This window comes from Hemitrygon akajei, chromosome 19 (assembly GCF_048418815.1).
Source record: "Hemitrygon akajei chromosome 19, sHemAka1.3, whole genome shotgun sequence".
NCBI lineage: Eukaryota > Metazoa > Chordata > Chondrichthyes > Myliobatiformes > Dasyatidae > Hemitrygon > Hemitrygon akajei.
The window spans coordinates 22,910,274-22,928,002 of NC_133142.1; the positions used below are offsets into that span (position 1 = coordinate 22,910,274).

The 17,729-nt window shown below is 39.6% G+C and overlaps 1 protein-coding gene across 2 annotated transcripts in view; it reads right to left on the reverse strand.

Moving 5' to 3' along the window:
* il17rd (interleukin 17 receptor D) overlaps positions 1-17,729 on the reverse strand; it is a 115,207-nt gene that overhangs the window by 17,209 nt on the left and 80,269 nt on the right. For both annotated transcript variants that reach the window (XM_073072235.1, XM_073072236.1), the window contains 5 exons: positions 15,024-15,138; positions 11,018-11,172; positions 5,890-5,944; positions 3,510-3,620; positions 26-186 (listed from right to left, as the gene is read on the reverse strand). In XM_073072235.1, coding sequence (XP_072928336.1) covers positions 26-186; positions 3,510-3,620; positions 5,890-5,944; positions 11,018-11,172; positions 15,024-15,138 — 597 coding nt within the window. The remainder of the gene's footprint in view (positions 1-25; positions 187-3,509; positions 3,621-5,889; positions 5,945-11,017; positions 11,173-15,023; positions 15,139-17,729) is intronic.

The following is a 17,729-nucleotide window of genomic DNA, read 5'->3' on the forward strand; positions in this document are numbered from 1 at the left end:
TCAAGTACTTTGCATAAAGAGTTACCTCACAGCCACAGAAGTCTTGTAGGAAGAATGCAAAGCACTGAACGACACTGAGGTGCTTCTGGCAGTCTTTACTAGAATAACAAATGAAAACCTTTGGCCTAGACCGTGGAGACGGTGACGATTCTGAATTCTCTTCATCCAGTTCCGAATATACTGGACCTATAAAGGAGGGGGGGAAAAAATTACTTGTGCAGTTCAAATCAAAGCAGTTCCAAGATCAGAATGAAAGTACTGAATGCTTCAGAGTTGTCAATGCTTAATGATGATGTGATGTACCAGAACATGAACAGAATAAACCTGCCGACAGCTTAATCAATTTAAAGACTTTAAGATTAGTATGGGAGCTTTGCTTGGGCATTCATTGAAGAACAGATTGAATGCACGGCATGGAATGTACAATATGAAATGTTGGAAATAATCTTTTCTATCTTATATAAATTTACCATAAAGACTCAAAGATTCCTGTTAAATAACAATATATATTTTCCAAAAAATCCATTTTTCATCTATTGCTAATCTATTTTCATCTATTGCAAAGTTCCATTAGTGTCACAGACAACATACTGATACCAATTTTTTTCAGTCTATAAATAGCCGAAAAGCTTTTGTTCCAGCTTGGCTCTTGAGTGGCTCGGTAAGCTAATTCACAGTGAGGGCAAGACTCTGTCATTTCTATTAATTCTTTGAAAAACTTGCATGCAAAATTTGTAGTTACATAACCATTCTATCTGAAATAAGAAGGTAGAAATCATGGCCAACCCCACAACAAAATACTAAGAACCAGAACTGCAAAGATGAAATAATTGTGAAATTTGCCACACCATTTTATTGGGGTTTTGTAAATGGAATAAACATTCTGGACATTTTATTATAACTTCAAACTAATTTAATTTTTCTCCCAGTAACTCTATACAGGATCATTTTCACACTTGCCCTTTGTCACTTAATTTCCAAGCTTCCATGTTGATCTAGGAATCCCATAAGTGTTAGGGTTACCTGCCTGCCAACGTTCTTGTTTCAGCAAATAAAACAGATTCCTGACTTAAAATTGCTCCATGCGTCCACATGTAAACTAACCAATGCATACCCATCTCTTTACCTTCCTAAACCTCAAATCCACTTTTTGGCCAATCCAATGTCTAGTGAATAAAGATACAGATTTCACTCTGAAGAAATAAATTTATGTCTTAACCCTAAAATGTTTTTATAGATGAAGGCAGCAGGCTTTATGCACTTTTGACAGATTCTCATTACAAAATCTACAGAGGGAGGCAGAAGTACAAGCACAAATGCCAGTATAATACTTAGCAGGTTGGTACCATCTGTGGAAGGGAAATGAAGAGAATCGGGTAGTGTTCTCTTCAACAGATGCTACCTGACTCACTGAGTGTTTCCAGCATTTTCAGAATTCTATCATCTGTGTTTTATTGGCTTCTAACGTAAAACATTAAATTGGTCTCAATCTCCCGATGCTTCTAGCCAGCTAAGGATTTCCAGCACTTCCTGCTTTATTTCAGATTTCCGACATCTGTTTTTGGATCAGAGGGGTTAGTTCAGCATGATTCGGTACATTTGGTAAAGCCTACATTTTCAAGGCAGTGCAAATACTTCACCTTTGAGTTCAAGCTCCATTCTAGGAGTTAGACATTGAAAATAAAGAGGGACTTCAGTACAATACTGAGGAAATGTTGCATTGTTGGAGGTGCCTCCATTCTGATGAGGAGACGTTTATTCACACTATCATCTGCCTGTTTATATGAACGTAAAAGAGCAAGCAGTTCTCGGCTATTACTTTTACCCCTCAAGCAGTGATATTTTGAACAGATGAATTTAATTTGCTCCTTCTTAGACCTCATTAGAACTTGACTAGCACGTCTGCTCCTGGTTGCTGCTGGGGAGGCAATATGCCGTCTATTTTATCCATTTATCTATAAGAGGAAAGAAATTTTGAGGAAAAAGAGTAATGTTTACTCAAGAGTGTTTGAGTTACTTCCTATCCAGCAAGTGTCTTTGAGAACAAAAATCAGAGCAACTCACACTTGCTTATAAATGACATCAACATCAAAATGACGGCAATATAATCCCCTTGTGACTTGATCTGGAAGCTCCAGTGCTTTTCTGCTGGGTCCTTTTATTTTATAAAAGGTGGACCATGTTAAAACTGGGTGGTGTTTGCTCTGCCATAATTCATTACTGCTTCTACCTAACAGCAAGATATGCATGTCATTGATTTGGTCTAATCACTATATAGATGACGTCTACTAACAGTACAACTGAGTTATCTCCATTGACAAGATAAAAGATTTGGGATTTCTAGGCACCCTGGTTTCAGACGGCCTCCACACAGTCCTGATCTCAACATCATAGAGGATGTTATTCTCCATTTTGTCATCAGGATTCTAATGGGGTGGAGTTTAGTGGGATGACCTGTCCTTTTAGATCATCAAATTTGTTCAACTAATTTCACATGAAAAGAAAACTGATTCTACAATAATCAGGCACCACAGTGTCATCCCAGCAAAGTTGAAAAGCACTTCAGAAGTTATCCTTCAGCATCATTTATTTTCTAATTTCACATCTTTGGACTTTATTTTCCTGCCCCAACGGGAAACTGGAGCTTAGCACTCGACTATTTCACCACTTAGGCAGCTGACCGGAAAAAAAAATGATATTCAGAAGCTACAAACAAGACAAAATCTGCAAGTGCTGGAAATCAAAGCAATACACACAAAATGCTGGAGGAACTCAGCAGGCCAGGCAGCATCTATGGAAAAGACTGAAGAGTTGATGTTTCTGAGAAACATTGACTGGTTACTCTTTTTCATAAATGCTGTCTGGCCTGCTGAGTTCCTCCAGCATTTTGTGTGTATTATTTAAAACTATTTTCATTTCACCTCTCTCAGCTTCGTGCAAAATAAAGCAGAAAGGGACAATCTGACTTCAAACAGTGCGATAACTCTCTCCCCACCCCCATCACAACAATATCCACAAGTAAAAATCATGACACAGTACTCTGCAGAAGTCTTAGGCACCCTTGATTTTTTAAATTTTATATATAGTTTCAGATGCCTCCACAGAGCCCTGATATCAACATCATCAAGGCTGGCTTGGATTATCTGGAGAGACAAGGCCAGGGTCTGCAGAGGAACTGTGGCAAGTTCTCCAAAACGCTTGGAACAACCTACCAGCTGATTTTCTTATAAAACTGCCTGACAGTGTACCCAAACGAATTAATACAGTTTTAAAGAGTGGTTACACCAAATATTGATTTGATTTAGGTTTTTTTTTTAACTATTTACTGTTCTTTATAATTTTTTTAATATTTAGAAACTGTTAATTTCATTATTTTTGAAAGCATCTTCACTTCACAGATTTTTTTTAACATGTGCCTAAGACGTTTGCACAGTACTATATGTGACAAGGAAACCTCATTAGCAACAGAATAGATTTTTGTTTTTACATCACTGTAGTACATTTCTTACTTTGTTGTTTCTTACAGCAGACAACTGTGAAGAGAGTGATAATTGCAGACACAATCACTAGTGGTACAGTAATGGCAATTGCTCGAATTGGACCAGCCCAAGGGAAATGCACTGACGAAAGAGAGAAAAAAAAGTTACATATTAATCCTGTTATTTCTTAATCACCAAGCCATCCCCAACGTAAATTTCCTTCTTCATAAATCTTAAGTACTGAAATTATTTTGCAGAGTCATGACACCCAATTGATCTGGTGAATTATTACAACTGCACAGCATTGAAATAAAGTACAAAGGCTGTCAAACTGAATCAATAACTCAGTTGATGGTTTACTGAGTAAATGCACTAGCACTGTAAAAACTAAAGTTTTTATATCCACTGTTTGGTCTTCTGGTTATCCGAATTCAGCCATGGTTGGGCTGGGAAGGGAGCAAATTATCTACGGCCACTTCTGGGAACCAGGAACCCAACTGAAAATGCGCTGCTGTGAATATCTGATAAAGACAGATAGAGCAGAGTTAGCTCAGGTCTAAAAGACCGGGCATGCATTTCAACAATGGCCACTTGATAAAGTAATGGAACTTTTACCAGTATTGGATGTATCTGCACAAGAGTGAAGAACTAATTTAGGTGAGGAAGCAGAGCAATTAAACATAACCATTAGTTTCATATGGGTATGAGTATCAAAAATGAGAGGGGTAAAAAGAGGTAGACATGAAGAAACATTCTGTGTTATAAATAGATAAATGATCATTTCTATTCTTGTATGCAACCATTTGAGGAAGAGAACTTTTGAGGCTCAGAGGATTATACAAACAGCCTAACCTAGACTATTTGCTTTGAAAATCCTTTTTAAGAGAAGTAGAATCATTATGTCTACCCTACATTTCCATGAACAGCCCAGAGAGATTAAATTAGTTGTCCTTGGAGTAGAAAAGGCTTAGAAGAAATTCAAGATAGTTTTACAGAATCAGATGCAAAAGTAGGTTTTAAAAAGAGAAAAAAAAGGAGAGGCAAATGGAGAAACAGTCAAGACATAGAGTTACATGGCATTCAGCCCAACTCATCTATGCCAACCACGTTGCCCACCTAAGCAAGTCCCTTTGTCTTGCCTTTTGCCCAATATACCTCAAAACCTTTCCCATCCATGTACCTGTCCATACGTCTTTTAAGTAATGTAATTATGCTGACCTTTGCCCCTTCCTTAAGCAGCCTGTTCTCTATACCAACCACTCTGTGTGTGGGAAAACTCAGCCACTTAGACACTCCCTAAATCTTCCCCTCTCACATTAAACCTATGGTTTAAGAACTTAGAATCCCCTAGCTTGAGGAAAAGACTGTGGCCAGTCACATTATTAGTGATTTCATATCCCTCAGCTTCCTAAGCTCTAGGGGAAAAAGCCCCAGCCTAACTAGTCTCCCCTTATAATTCAAGCCTGCCCGTGTTGGTAACATCCTTGCAATTTTTTCTGCACCTTTCCAGTTTAACAACATCATTCCCATAGCTGGCAACCAGAACTACAGAGTACACTTCACTGTGCCTTCACCAACAACTTGTGCAACTGCAAAGTGACATCCCAACTCTTATACTCAATGCCCTGCCCAAGGAAGGCAAGTGTGCCAAGTGCCTATTTACCACCATACCCATCTACGTCACCTCTTCCAGGGAATTGCGTACCAGTACCCCGACGTGTCCTTGTTCTAAAACACTTGGTGGGCCCTGGCTTAACTTCACAAAATGCAACACTTGTCATTTGCCCAAGTTACAATCCACCTGTCAGTGCTTGAGCTACTTTCCCAGTTGATCTAGATTGTGCTGTAATCTTACATAATCCCCTTCACTGTTCACTAGACCAACAATTTTGGTGTCCTCTGCACACTGATCAGCCATGCCATTACATTCACATCCAAGTCATTAATACGGCTGCAAACAACAGGGCAGCCAATGCCAATCACTGTGGCGCACCATGGTCACAAGCCTCCAATTTGCAAAACAACCTCCACTACCATCTTCTACCACCAAGTTGGCTCACCCTGCATCCCATATGCTCCATACCAGCCTACCATGTGGAACCTTGTCAAAGTCTTTGCTAAAGTCCATGTAGACAGAGTCCACTGCCCCACCCTCATGAATCCTCTTGGTCACCTCTTCAAAAACACTCGACACAATTTCCCCCACACAAAGCCATACTACCTCTATCTAAACTGCCCTTCAAAAGCATGGCCCGGATTCAAATATTCCAGTTGTTCATTTCACTGATTTTCATCAAGTTATTTTCTTTTCACAAAGCAAGTTACTTGTCAGCAATTTTAAGTATATTTAAACATGGGTTCTAACCGTTCTTGCAGTAGTCACTTACTCCAGACTGAAAACAGTACACACCTGGCCTCACTGTAAAATTGACTTGTTTCCCAGTGGTATTGCTGGAATCCGTCACCTATTGAAAGAAAAGGCACGAGATTATTGCAGATGATGCAATTTGCAAAATGTACCATGCATACATTCAGACTTTACCTGGGAAAAGGCGGTCTTGTAGAAAAGAATGCACGTCCACTTGTCTATATCAACAGGTCTGAGGTTGAGAGCTTCAAGTTCCCAGAGCAATCAATGTCACTCAATAACCTGTCCCAGGCCAACCATATAGACGCCACAGTCAAGAAAGCTCACCAATGCCTCTACTACCTCAGGAGGCTAAAGAGGTTTGGCCCTTGCCAATTTTCAGAAAGCATCCCATCTGGAAGCATAACAGCTTCGTTTGCAATGGCTTTGCTTGGGACTGCAAGAAATTGCACAGACTTGTGGACACTGCTATCACAGAAACCAGACTCCCCTCCACAGACTCTCTCTCTACTTCTTGCTGCCTCATAAAGCAAACAGCACAATCAAAGACCCACCAACCCTGGACATTCTCTCTTCTCCCTTCTTCCATCAGGAAAAGATTACAGCCTGAAGGCACGTACCAGCAGGCCCAAGAACAGCTTCAACCCTGCTGGCACATATGGTTCTTTGGTATGATAAAGTGGACACTACTTCAATGTACCTGATTATAATCTTGCACCTTGTTTACTTGCCCTGTGCTTTCTCAGTAGCTGCTACACTGCATTGTTGTGGGTTTACTTTGTTCGACCTCAAGTCACTGTATGAAGATAATATTTTTCCACTGTATCTCAGTACATGGGACAATAATAACCCAATTCCAAATGGAAATGGGTTCAAATCAACGGCATTTCCCTCACCAAATCTACATGCCTAATAAATGAGGAAATGGAGCAAAAAGAGACTGCTGGCATATTTCTGCATGTTTACTGATGGTGGTCTGTGAACAACACTATCTTTGCAAAATCATTAATTCTGATTTCTCTGGAACAGCAACTTTGATAATGTGCACCACAAACTCACATACCAATACTGGCATTATTAACCTATAATTTGTTTGAAATCATAACTAGTATACAGAACAATAACTTGGGGGGGGGGGGTGAGGCAGAAGTGTCCACACCTCCTTGAGAACAATTTAAGCATCAGAGACAAGAAAATCCAACTAAATTATACCCTTTTCATCTAGGTTGTGAAATTTACTTTACAACTGTCTTTGGCAAGAAGTAATAGTGAATATACAAAACTCCTAGGAAAATATTGATTCTCATAAATGAGATTATTTATTAATTATTCTATTATATTCTTGGTTTAAATACTTCAAGAGGTTTGACACACGGACGCACCGTTATAAAGGCACACATCTCAGGGCAGTTTGAACCAGTTTTTATTGGAGGATAGAAGGGAATAAGGTTGATCAGAATGTTACACAAGTCACACAAAATATTCTGCAATACAGCCACGGAGATGCAGTAAAATAATCTCTCACGCACCCTGACTCACAGCTGCAACTTGTTTGCAAACAGATGTTAACACGCTGTACTAAGGCAACTTACACAAAAATCAAAGTCCCATTTGCAATGGTGAAATCTGAGCCAATGCCTTTCACCAAAAGGCATCTTAGACTAAAGAAATTGGATTTAACAAAACAATATTTAGGAGTAGTTAAAGCACAAAGCCATTAAAAAGTTCACTTCCACGCCTGAGAACTAACCTGACCTGGCTTCCCATGCACAGATGTATTTCAGCAGCCCCCTGCTGGGGTATTGTCAGACGTTGTGTCCTAACTCAGTGAAATGCTACCACATCACCACCCTCACCGGATAGAGAATTCACACGCATCATCTCATCTGAGCTAGCTGACAAGACTGCAGCGCCCAGGAGCCGAGTTCAGGTAGCAAATCAGGGTGTCACATTCACAGTAGAGATTTTTACCAAAATGCAGTGGAGTACTAGATATAACTTAACTGGTCATATATCTATTTGAATGGAGATGCATGATCTTCTCATCCAAGCCAACAGAGATCATAATCTTTTGAGACTTATCTCATTACTTTGATCTCTGGCAAATGCCGCTTCAGTTGCTCTTTAAGGGTTTTTAAGTAGATATGTGGTCATGAAGAAGAGAACTTCTAACAGGTGGCGGGGGAGGAAATCAGTCTCCATCAGCCTTCTTTGTATATTAAAATCTATTATATTGATGAAAGGGATTTCTGCATATTCCGAATTGTTTCCTCTACCGCTGAAGTGCTAATGCTCAGTTCAACATCCACAGGGTTTTTTTAACTTCTAACAGATTATTAAAGCTCACAGAATCACACAGCACAGAACAAATCCATCCATCCTACTTTGTCCTTGCCACCTAAGCTGCCCAAATACAGGTGTCCCCCACTTTAAGAATGTTCACTGTACACCACTTTGCTTTCACAAAAGGCCTACATTCGTAACCTGTTTTCACATTACAAAGAGGATTTTCGCTTTTACGAAAAAATTTCCCATATAAATTAATGGTGCTTCGCTTTACGCCATTTTGGCTTAAGAAAGTTTTCATAGGAACGCTCTACTTTTGTGACGGGGGGGGACCCCTGTACACTAACCCCATTTGCCCACTTGAGGCTTGTATCCCTCTATGTCTTTCCAGCCCAAGTACCTGCCTAAATGCCTTCTAAATGTTGTAACTGTATTCTCTCTCTACCACCTCCTCAGGCAGTCTGGTCCTGATAACCATTGCCCGCTTTGTAAAAACCTTTACTTGTGAATTCCTCAGGGATTAGTACTCAGTCCTTCGCTTTTTGCATTATATAAATAGTGTGCTAAGCTGAAATTCAGGAGCATGAAAAGTGCTTGCAGATGATACACACATAGGCTAAGTGATTGACCATGTGAAGGAATGCTTTAGGTCACAGGAAAATGTTGAGTCTGATCAGTTGTGCAGGAAGCAGCAAATGGCATTGAATCCATATAAATCTGAGGCCACATGTCGGGGTGGCTGAATCCCACGATGATTGGGAAGGACACAGAAAGGTATGGAAGATCAGATGGATCTTGTAGTACTAGTTTAGTAATTACTTATTTAGTGATAGAATGTGGAGTTGGCTCTTTGAGCCATGCTGCTCAAGCAACCCCTGGCAAACCCGATTAACTCTAACCTCGTCGTGGCTATCCCTTGAGGTCGAGGATGATGGTCTTCATTCCGCTTCCACAGAGCGAAGACGCCTGCGAGTGTATTTGTTTAACGTGTACTTGATGTTGCACTCCAGGAAGCACACGAAACTTCACAAAGCAACCAACCAATTCCAGTGGCATGGAAACCACGACGACTGGAGCTGATGGATTTGTTGCAGCCTTCATCTGCCTTCACAGCCGTTGAGGTCGAAGTAACTTCGTCCGCTGGTTACACCATTGAGGTCTTGGTTGGATTGTTCTTTGTCAGGGACCTCACCCTCGACCTTACCACCATGGGTGACTCTACCAGGAGCATAGCTCCAGATGGCATCGCTCTCAGGATCTCAGGACCACACAGGCTTCTCCACCACAACAAGGTGACAATCCACGGAGAGGTGAAACTCTAACCTAATCACGGGACAATTTACAATAACCAATTAATCTTTGGACTGTGGGAGGAAACCAGAGGTCCTGGAGAAAACCTGCAAGTTCTACAGGGGAAGGTAGCAGGCCAGGTTAATAAGGGGATTGAAGAAAACACCCTGAGGAAGGAGCTCCCAACCTGGGTCCACAGACTCCTCAATTAATGGTAAGGGTCCACAGCATAAAATTTTGGGAATCCCTGCCATAAGGGATGTTTTAGTCGCAACTGCATATGAAACTACTTCAATCTACAGCCCAAGTTCTCCACACAGTTTAAGAACTATGTAGTTGAGAGATTGATGAAGGTGCTGGTGCTTGGACACAGAAAGAGAAAATAATAGGAAAGCTTAGCAAATCAGATTGCATCTGTGGAAAGAGAAATGATCAATGGTTTTGGTCTACAGCCCTCCATCAGAATTCCCCTGACACTTTCTGTGTTATGCTTTGTGATTCTATAATGAGGTAAATTGACTTGATATCCAACAAAGTGGCAGCCATTTCTCCCTTCCAAGGAAACATATCGAAGTTATAACAGAAATCGCTTTAAATACTCAACAGGTCAGGCAATATCTAAGGAGCAAGAGCAACAGAGTTAGAAACCCTTCGCCAGAAATAGTTACAGTTGGAGCTCAAACAAGTTTTAAGTTGCAGGGAAGCGTGAAGGCTGGAGCATAGAAAGGGAATAGCTGTGATACAATGGAGACAGAGAGGGAAGGAATGACACAAAGAGTGGTGGAGCCCGAGAGAGGGAGATGAAGGCATGTTAATCATAGCTGATCAGTCTGGAGAAGATGCAAACACGAGATGACTGAGAATAAATGAGAGAGAAAAAACAATTGAGTCACTGTAAGATACATAATTTCACCAATGCTGGAAATCGGAAATAAAAGAGACTGTTAAACATATTCAGAGGGTCAGGCAGCATCTATACAGGCATAAATGGAGTTAAAATCACGTTAGCTAACATAAGAATTGGCTAGTTCTAATACAATTAGAACATACTGAAGTTATTCACAACACAGGCTGTGATTAATCACACGTCAAGCCAGATTATTTTCAAGTTGTCATTAAGAGTAACAGTATTGCTTCCTTAACTGAAGGGTCAAAGCCTGACATTTTAACTAATTTCTCAAGCTCAATTAAATTTTCTTTTAATGTTTATTTTAAAAATTAATTTTAGTGGTGCAACCAAACAAAGATTTATTGATTTAAATCGTATAGCAAGGCAGCCTTTCAACCTATCATACATTTGAAAACAGAGCATACGGAGAACAAAGCTTATTGGCTGCAATATTCATCTAAAGGTCTTCTATCACTCAATGATAAAACAATTCCATCCACTCAACATAAATTCTAATTAATGGGGAAAATGTAGCTTTAGAAACTGAAAAGGCTGGTGATTTGGAACGTACCAAGAGGGTATAAAGAACACTGCTTTGGAATAAGTAGGATCATCAAAGACCAGGGAGCCCATGGTGATATTTACTGAAATTAATATAATATTACAAAGTTCCACAGCTTTTCTTCAAATATTAAGGACGCTTACCACAAAAATATTTTTGTCCTTATGGAAACCAGGGTTCATCTTACAGCGCACGTGATAAGCTTTAAATCCAAATATGGACGGAGCCAAGTCAAAAGTAGCATTTACATTTGTAGAAAGGTATGGCTGATTGACATCTAGATTCTTTGGAGACCAGCCTATTAGTAAAAGCAAGAATGAGAATTAATAATTTTATTAAGTACTATCTTTATTGGTCTTTAGATTCTAGGAAAGGGATGGACAAATGTTTTTTTTAAAAATCTCTCTTGACCATGATTGTCCTTGACAAATTTTTCTACAGAAGTGGTTTGCCATCATCTTCTTCTGGGCAGTGTCTTTACAAGATGACCCCAGCCATTATTAATACTCTTGAGAGATTGTCTGCCTGGCGACAGAGGTCGCATAACCAGGACTTGTGATATGCAATATCTCACATGACCTTGATTGGGGGCTAAGCAGGTGCTACACCTTACCCAAAGGTGACCTGCAAGCTAGTGGAGAAAAGGCGCACCTTACACCTCCTCCTTCAGTAGAGACGCATCTCCACCCTGCTATCTGATCTTCTTAGATAAGGGGCCCAAAACTGCTCACGATATTCAAGATGTGGACTGACCAGTGCCTTATAAAACCGCAGCTGGCATTGGAAAAGGTCTAGATGAGGTTCACGATTACAATTCCAGGAATGAAAGAATTAATGTATGAGGATCATTTGATAGCTCTGGACCTGTACTCACTGGAGTTTAGAAAAATGGGGGGTGGCAGGATCTAATTGATACCTATTGAATATTGAAAGGCCTAGATTGAGTGGATGTGGAGAGGATGTTTCCTATTGGTGATAGTCTGGGACCAGAGGGTGCAGCCTCAGAATAGAGGGTTGTCCATTTAAAACAGAGATGAGGAAGAATTTCTTTAGCCAGAGGGTAGTGAATCTGTGGAATTCATTGTCACTGATGGCTGCAGAGGCCAAGTCATTGGGTATATTTAAAGTGCAGGTTGATAGATTCTTGATTAGTTAGGGCATCAAAGGTTACAGCAGGAGACTGGGGTCAGAAGGATAATAAATTAGCCACAATGGAATAGAACAGCAGACTCAATGGCCTAATTCTACCCCCATGTGTTATGGTCTTATGGTCACAATTGTATAGGAATTTCATGCAGTTCCAATGCAAATATCTCTGTCAGGATACTGTTCATTGACCATAGCTCAGTGTTTAAACACCATCATTCCTACAGTCCTGATTGAAAGGTACAAAACCTGAGCCTCTGTACCTCCCTCTTCAACTGGATCCTCAGTTTCCTAACCAGAAGAACACAATCTGTGCGGATTGGAAACAACATCTCCAATTCGCTGGCAATTAACAGTGGCGCTCCATTGGGCTGTGTGCTTAGCCCTCCTCTCGACACCCATGATTGTCTGGCTAGGTATAGCTCAAACAGCATCTATAAAATTTCTGATGATACAACCATCGTTGATAGAATTTCAAATGGTAATGAAAGGGGGTACAGGAGCAAGATATACAGCTGAGTGGTGTTATAGCAACAACCTTGCTCTCAACATTAGCAAGACTAAAAAGCCGATTGTGGACTTCAGGAAGGATAAAACAAAGGAACACAAACCAATCCTCACAGAGGGATCAGAAGTGGAGAGAGTGTGCAGTTTCAAGTTCCTGGGTGTCAATATCTCTGAGGACCTAACCTGGTCCCAATTTATTGATGCAACTGTGAAGAAGGCAAGACAGTTGCTATATTTCATTAGGAGTTTGAGAAGATTCTGTTTGGTTTGTCAACTAAAACACTTCAAAGCTTCTACAAATGTACCTTGGAGAGCATCCTGACTGGCTGCATTACCGTCTGGTATGGGGGGGAGGGGGGGCTACTGCACAAGATTGAAGTTAGTTTCAGTAACTTGTAAAATTAGTCAGCTCCTTCATGGGTATCAGCCTCCGTAGGATCCAAGAACTGAATTGAATCGAATTGAATTGACTTCATTACTTACATTCTTCATATACATGAGGAGTAAAAATCTTTACATTTCATCTCTGTCTAAATGTGTAATTTATAGTAATTGATAATAAATATTATGTACTACAGGACAGTCAATATAACATAGAAATACAGCTGTGTCAGCATGAATTAAGCTGTCTGATAGCCTGGTGGAAGATGATGTCCCGGACCTGGCTTCTATGCTGTGGTACTGTTTCCCAGATAGTAGCAACTGGAACAGTTTGTGGTTGGGGTGACTCCAGTCTCCAGTGATCCTTTGGACCCTTTTTACACACCTGTCTTTGTAAATGTCCTGAATAGTGGGAAGTTCACTTCTATAGGTGCGCTGGGCTGTCTGCACCATTCTCTGCAGAGTCCTGCGATTGAGGGAAGTACAGTTCCCATACCAGGCAATGATGCAGCCAGTCAGGATGCTCTCAATTGTGCCCCTATAGAAAGTTCTTAGGATTTGGGGACCCATACCAAACCTCTTCAACCGTCCGAGGTGAAAGAGGTGCTGTTGTGCCTTTTTCACCACAGAGCCGGTATGTACAAACCACATGAGGTCTTCGATGTTTATGCCGAGGAACTTAAAGCTGCTCACCCTCTCAACCCCAGATCCTTTGGCGTCAATAGGGGCTAGACACCTACAAGGAGTGGTGCATTAGGAATACGGTGTCCATCATTAAGATGCCCTCTTCACACTGTTACCATCGGGAAGGAGGTACAGAAGCCTGAAGGCACACACTCAGTGATTCAGGAACAACTTCTTCCCCTCTGCCATTCGATTTCTAAATGGATATTGAACCCATGAACACTACCTCACTACTTCAGTTATTTTTGTACTACTTATTTTAACTTAACTATTTAATAGATATATGCACTATACATTTAAATGTAACTCAGCTTTTTTCTCTATATTCATCTATCATGTATTGCAATATACTGCTGTCATAAAGTTAATAAATCTCACGACATATGCAGGTAATATTAAATCTGATACTGATCTAGATTTTAAATGCCATCTCTCAGTGGGACGCTGTTACAATGCAGCTTCTGGCAGTAGCTTTGATACAAACTTCCTGATTTCAACTGGTAACTACATCTGCATGATTGCCTGAAGTTCCTGCCCATTATACTTAATAGAGAATATCAAAGCCTCACATTACTTTCAACCATTAAATTCAGACTATTTTCTTATTTCAATACATTTTCCATAAATGATAGAACAAAGTGCATTCATATCTTCGGATTTTTTTTTTGGTTTTTTTATGTAATGTATTATTCCTTCTTGCGGTTAACTAATGTTCCTTCATCCATTCTGGTATGTTTTACATACTGGCAATAAAGTAATTCTGATTAATTTAAAGGAAAATGCGAAACACATTTTAAAAGAGAGCAAGTGAGAACTTTCAGAGAAAGTAGTTGGTTTATCACTTCATCCTGAAATGGTTCAAATAAAGATACCTTTGATTCAAACATCTGGTTAATATTTCTCACTAATTTAAACTAAATGTTAATATTGATAACTATCACATTTAGCAGTTTAAATAACTAAAAGAGTGAAGTCAGTAACAAGGAATTATTTTATTTCCACCTTATGTCACCAGTCTTTCCCCCAGGATTCCAATGACTGTATCACTTCAATACAACATCTACACACTGCCCACCAGAATACAAAACACTTACATTTCCTTAAAAGGAAATCAAGCAACCAGTATATTCCAGTGACAGAAGCCCGTAACAATATTACTTGGTGCATTAAATGCAGCCCTGTACAAGACATTCTGTCGTATCAATCTGGAACTAGATGTGGATTATCATTCAGAGGGCTAATGATCATCAAAAGGAAAAGCCACCAGTGGCAATGTTTGATGTCAACATGTGACAGTAACTCCTTCATAAAAGGCTGCAATTAAATTCACTGAACTGGTGTGTTAATGATAACTGGTGATCTAGTTCTGAGCTCTGTACTTGGTCTAATTCTCTTCAAAAGTCATCATATTAATTTCACACGGATACTTACAATCAACCTCAAACTGAAAAGGATTATTTTCTTCCAGAAGATTGGGAAATGGTAAAATTGTCACATTATACTGTGTTTTAAACTTCAAACTTCGAAATGGGTGAGATTTCAAAACCTGAAAAGAGAACAAAATTTACTTGGCTACAGAAATGACCAGAGATTCATCTAGTTCACACTCACAAGTTTCAGATGACAATTAATGGTTCATTTAAAGATGCACCATTGGGATTGAGATTTTTTAAACTAGTAATTATGGTTTCCCATAAGAAACAGGTTAGTCAATAGCCATCTGATCTATAGAACTTGCTCTACCATTCAATGCAGACGTGATCGATCTCATCTTGGCTTCAGCATCACTTTCTTACCAAATTATCATTACCCTTTCCTTCCCACATCATCCAATCATCAATCAATCTCACCTTAAATATATTCAATGATTAACTTTCTATTGCCCTCTGGGACAGAGAATGCCAAATGGTCATGATCCTCAGAACAAGAAATCCTCTTTGAGGATGACCCCTAGTTCTAGATTTCCCAATAAGAGGAAATGTACACTTAGCATCTACCCTGTGAGTTTCTTTTTAAACTTTTTTCATTTCTTCTACATTCCAGTAAATAAATCACCAACTTGCTCAATCATTCCTTAGGAGATATATTCTTCATTCCAGGAATCAACCTAGTGAATCTTTTCTGTATATTCTTTTTTTTATGTAGGCACAGCAAGACTGTACAGGAGTGCTCTGCATAATTATAGTTGGACTTCACTGCTTCTGTACCCAATCTCTTGCAATAAAGGCCAACATTTACTTACCTTACAACACACACAGAATACTGGAGGAACTTAGCAGGTCAGGCAGTTTCTATGGAAATGAAAAAGCAGTTAAAAATTAATGAATAAATTTCAGCTGAGATCCTTTACCAGGCCTGGAAAGGAAGGGGGAAGAGGAAGAAGGGGGAGCCACGTTCTTCTTTCCTTGTTGGTCCTGATGAAGAGTCTCGGCATGAAATGTCAACTGTTTATTCATTTCCATTGATGCTGCCTGACCTGCTGAGTGAGCTCTGGATTTCCAGCATCTGCAGAATCTCTTGTGTTTTTATTTACCTTCCTATCTGCTTGCTGAAACTGCATGTGAATATTGAGTTCCATGTGTGAAGACCTCCAGATCTGTCAGCTTAGCAGCATTCTGTCATCTCTGCTTAAACAATATTCTTTGAGTCCTCCCATATTCACATTTATTCAAATTACACTCATCAACCAATTACTTTCCTAATCACGTAATCTATCAATGGATTCTCTGTTCTCCTTGTTTTCCCAGCTATCTTTGTACTGGCAACAATACACTTGGGACTTTTTAATCTTGCATTAAAATAGATAGTAGATAGAACTGATCCCTTTAGCCAATCCACTATCCATGCTGGTATATTAAACCCAACTTCATAAGCTTGAATGAAATGCAATTCTGTATGTGGCACTGCATTAAATGAATTCTGAAAATCCAAATATGCAACACCTGTAGGTTCCCCTTTATGCCACCCACTGGGCATCCTCAGGGAAATCTCGTTAAAGTTGTCAAACACTATTTCCCTTTATAAAATTCTGCTGAACTGTAATATGATTTTTAAAATGTTCTTTTACTACTTCCTTCCCATTGAATTCCAATGCTTTCCAACAACCGATCATAAAAATTGAGGCCAGTTTTGTATATCTCCCTTCATTCGGGATATATCCCAGTGGACTGAAAAACTACAACTACATTTATAGTTTTCCAATTCATTGGAATATATCCCGAACATAGAAAAACTTACAAGATCATAATCAATACATTCATGATCTTTGTAGTTACTTCTTTTAATACCTTAGGATGTAGGACATCAGGAACATGAATTTTCAGTTCCCTTGGTTTATCCAATATTTTTCTCAAATTATAATGGAAACATTAAGTTCTTCTCAAAGTTTGTCCTTTTTCCCCCTCTACTATTAGTATTCTTTCAGCGTCTTCTACCATGAAATTAAAATACATTTTCTTATCATTAATTCACTAGTCTCATCCCCAAGGGACTAACATTTAATTTAACTACTCTTTTCCTTTTTACATACTGTTTTATTTTTTCTTGCTACTTTATTCTCAATATATTTTCTCCATCTTCTACAAAAGAGCTACGAAAATACTCCTGATCTTCTGGTTCAGTACTAATCTTTATAAGTGTAAAGGAGGTTTCTTCTTTTTCTTTGTTACTGCGTATGTTAATCAAAATGGCTTCAATGTTTTGTTAAAAGTAAGAATGTTTCTTTGTTATGATAAGTGCTTTCCTTACAGTTTTGTTTGGGTTAAAATTTACTGATAACGAGAATTGTATTCCTTTGTTAACCAATTGGGATTAATGTTATTCTTTCTTCTGGGTCTGTAAACTATTGTTGGCGGGCATTTTGGGGAGTCGGCGCGAGGAGGTGAGAGAGAGAGGACGCGATGCTGTAAGCTGGGTGACAGAACGGATCCCGAGCGGGGGTCCAAGGCCAGGAGGTTTGGCGAGGAGAGGAGACGAAGACAGATGTGCCGGGGGTGCTTGGTTGATCACTTCAGGTGGTCCTGAGCTGCAAGTTGAGGAGGGGATCGAATGGTGACCAGAAGACTTCATTAATTGAGCTCCAACGGTTGTGCACGAAGTGGTTTGGACTTTGATAAGTTTGGCACCTTTTCTTTATTT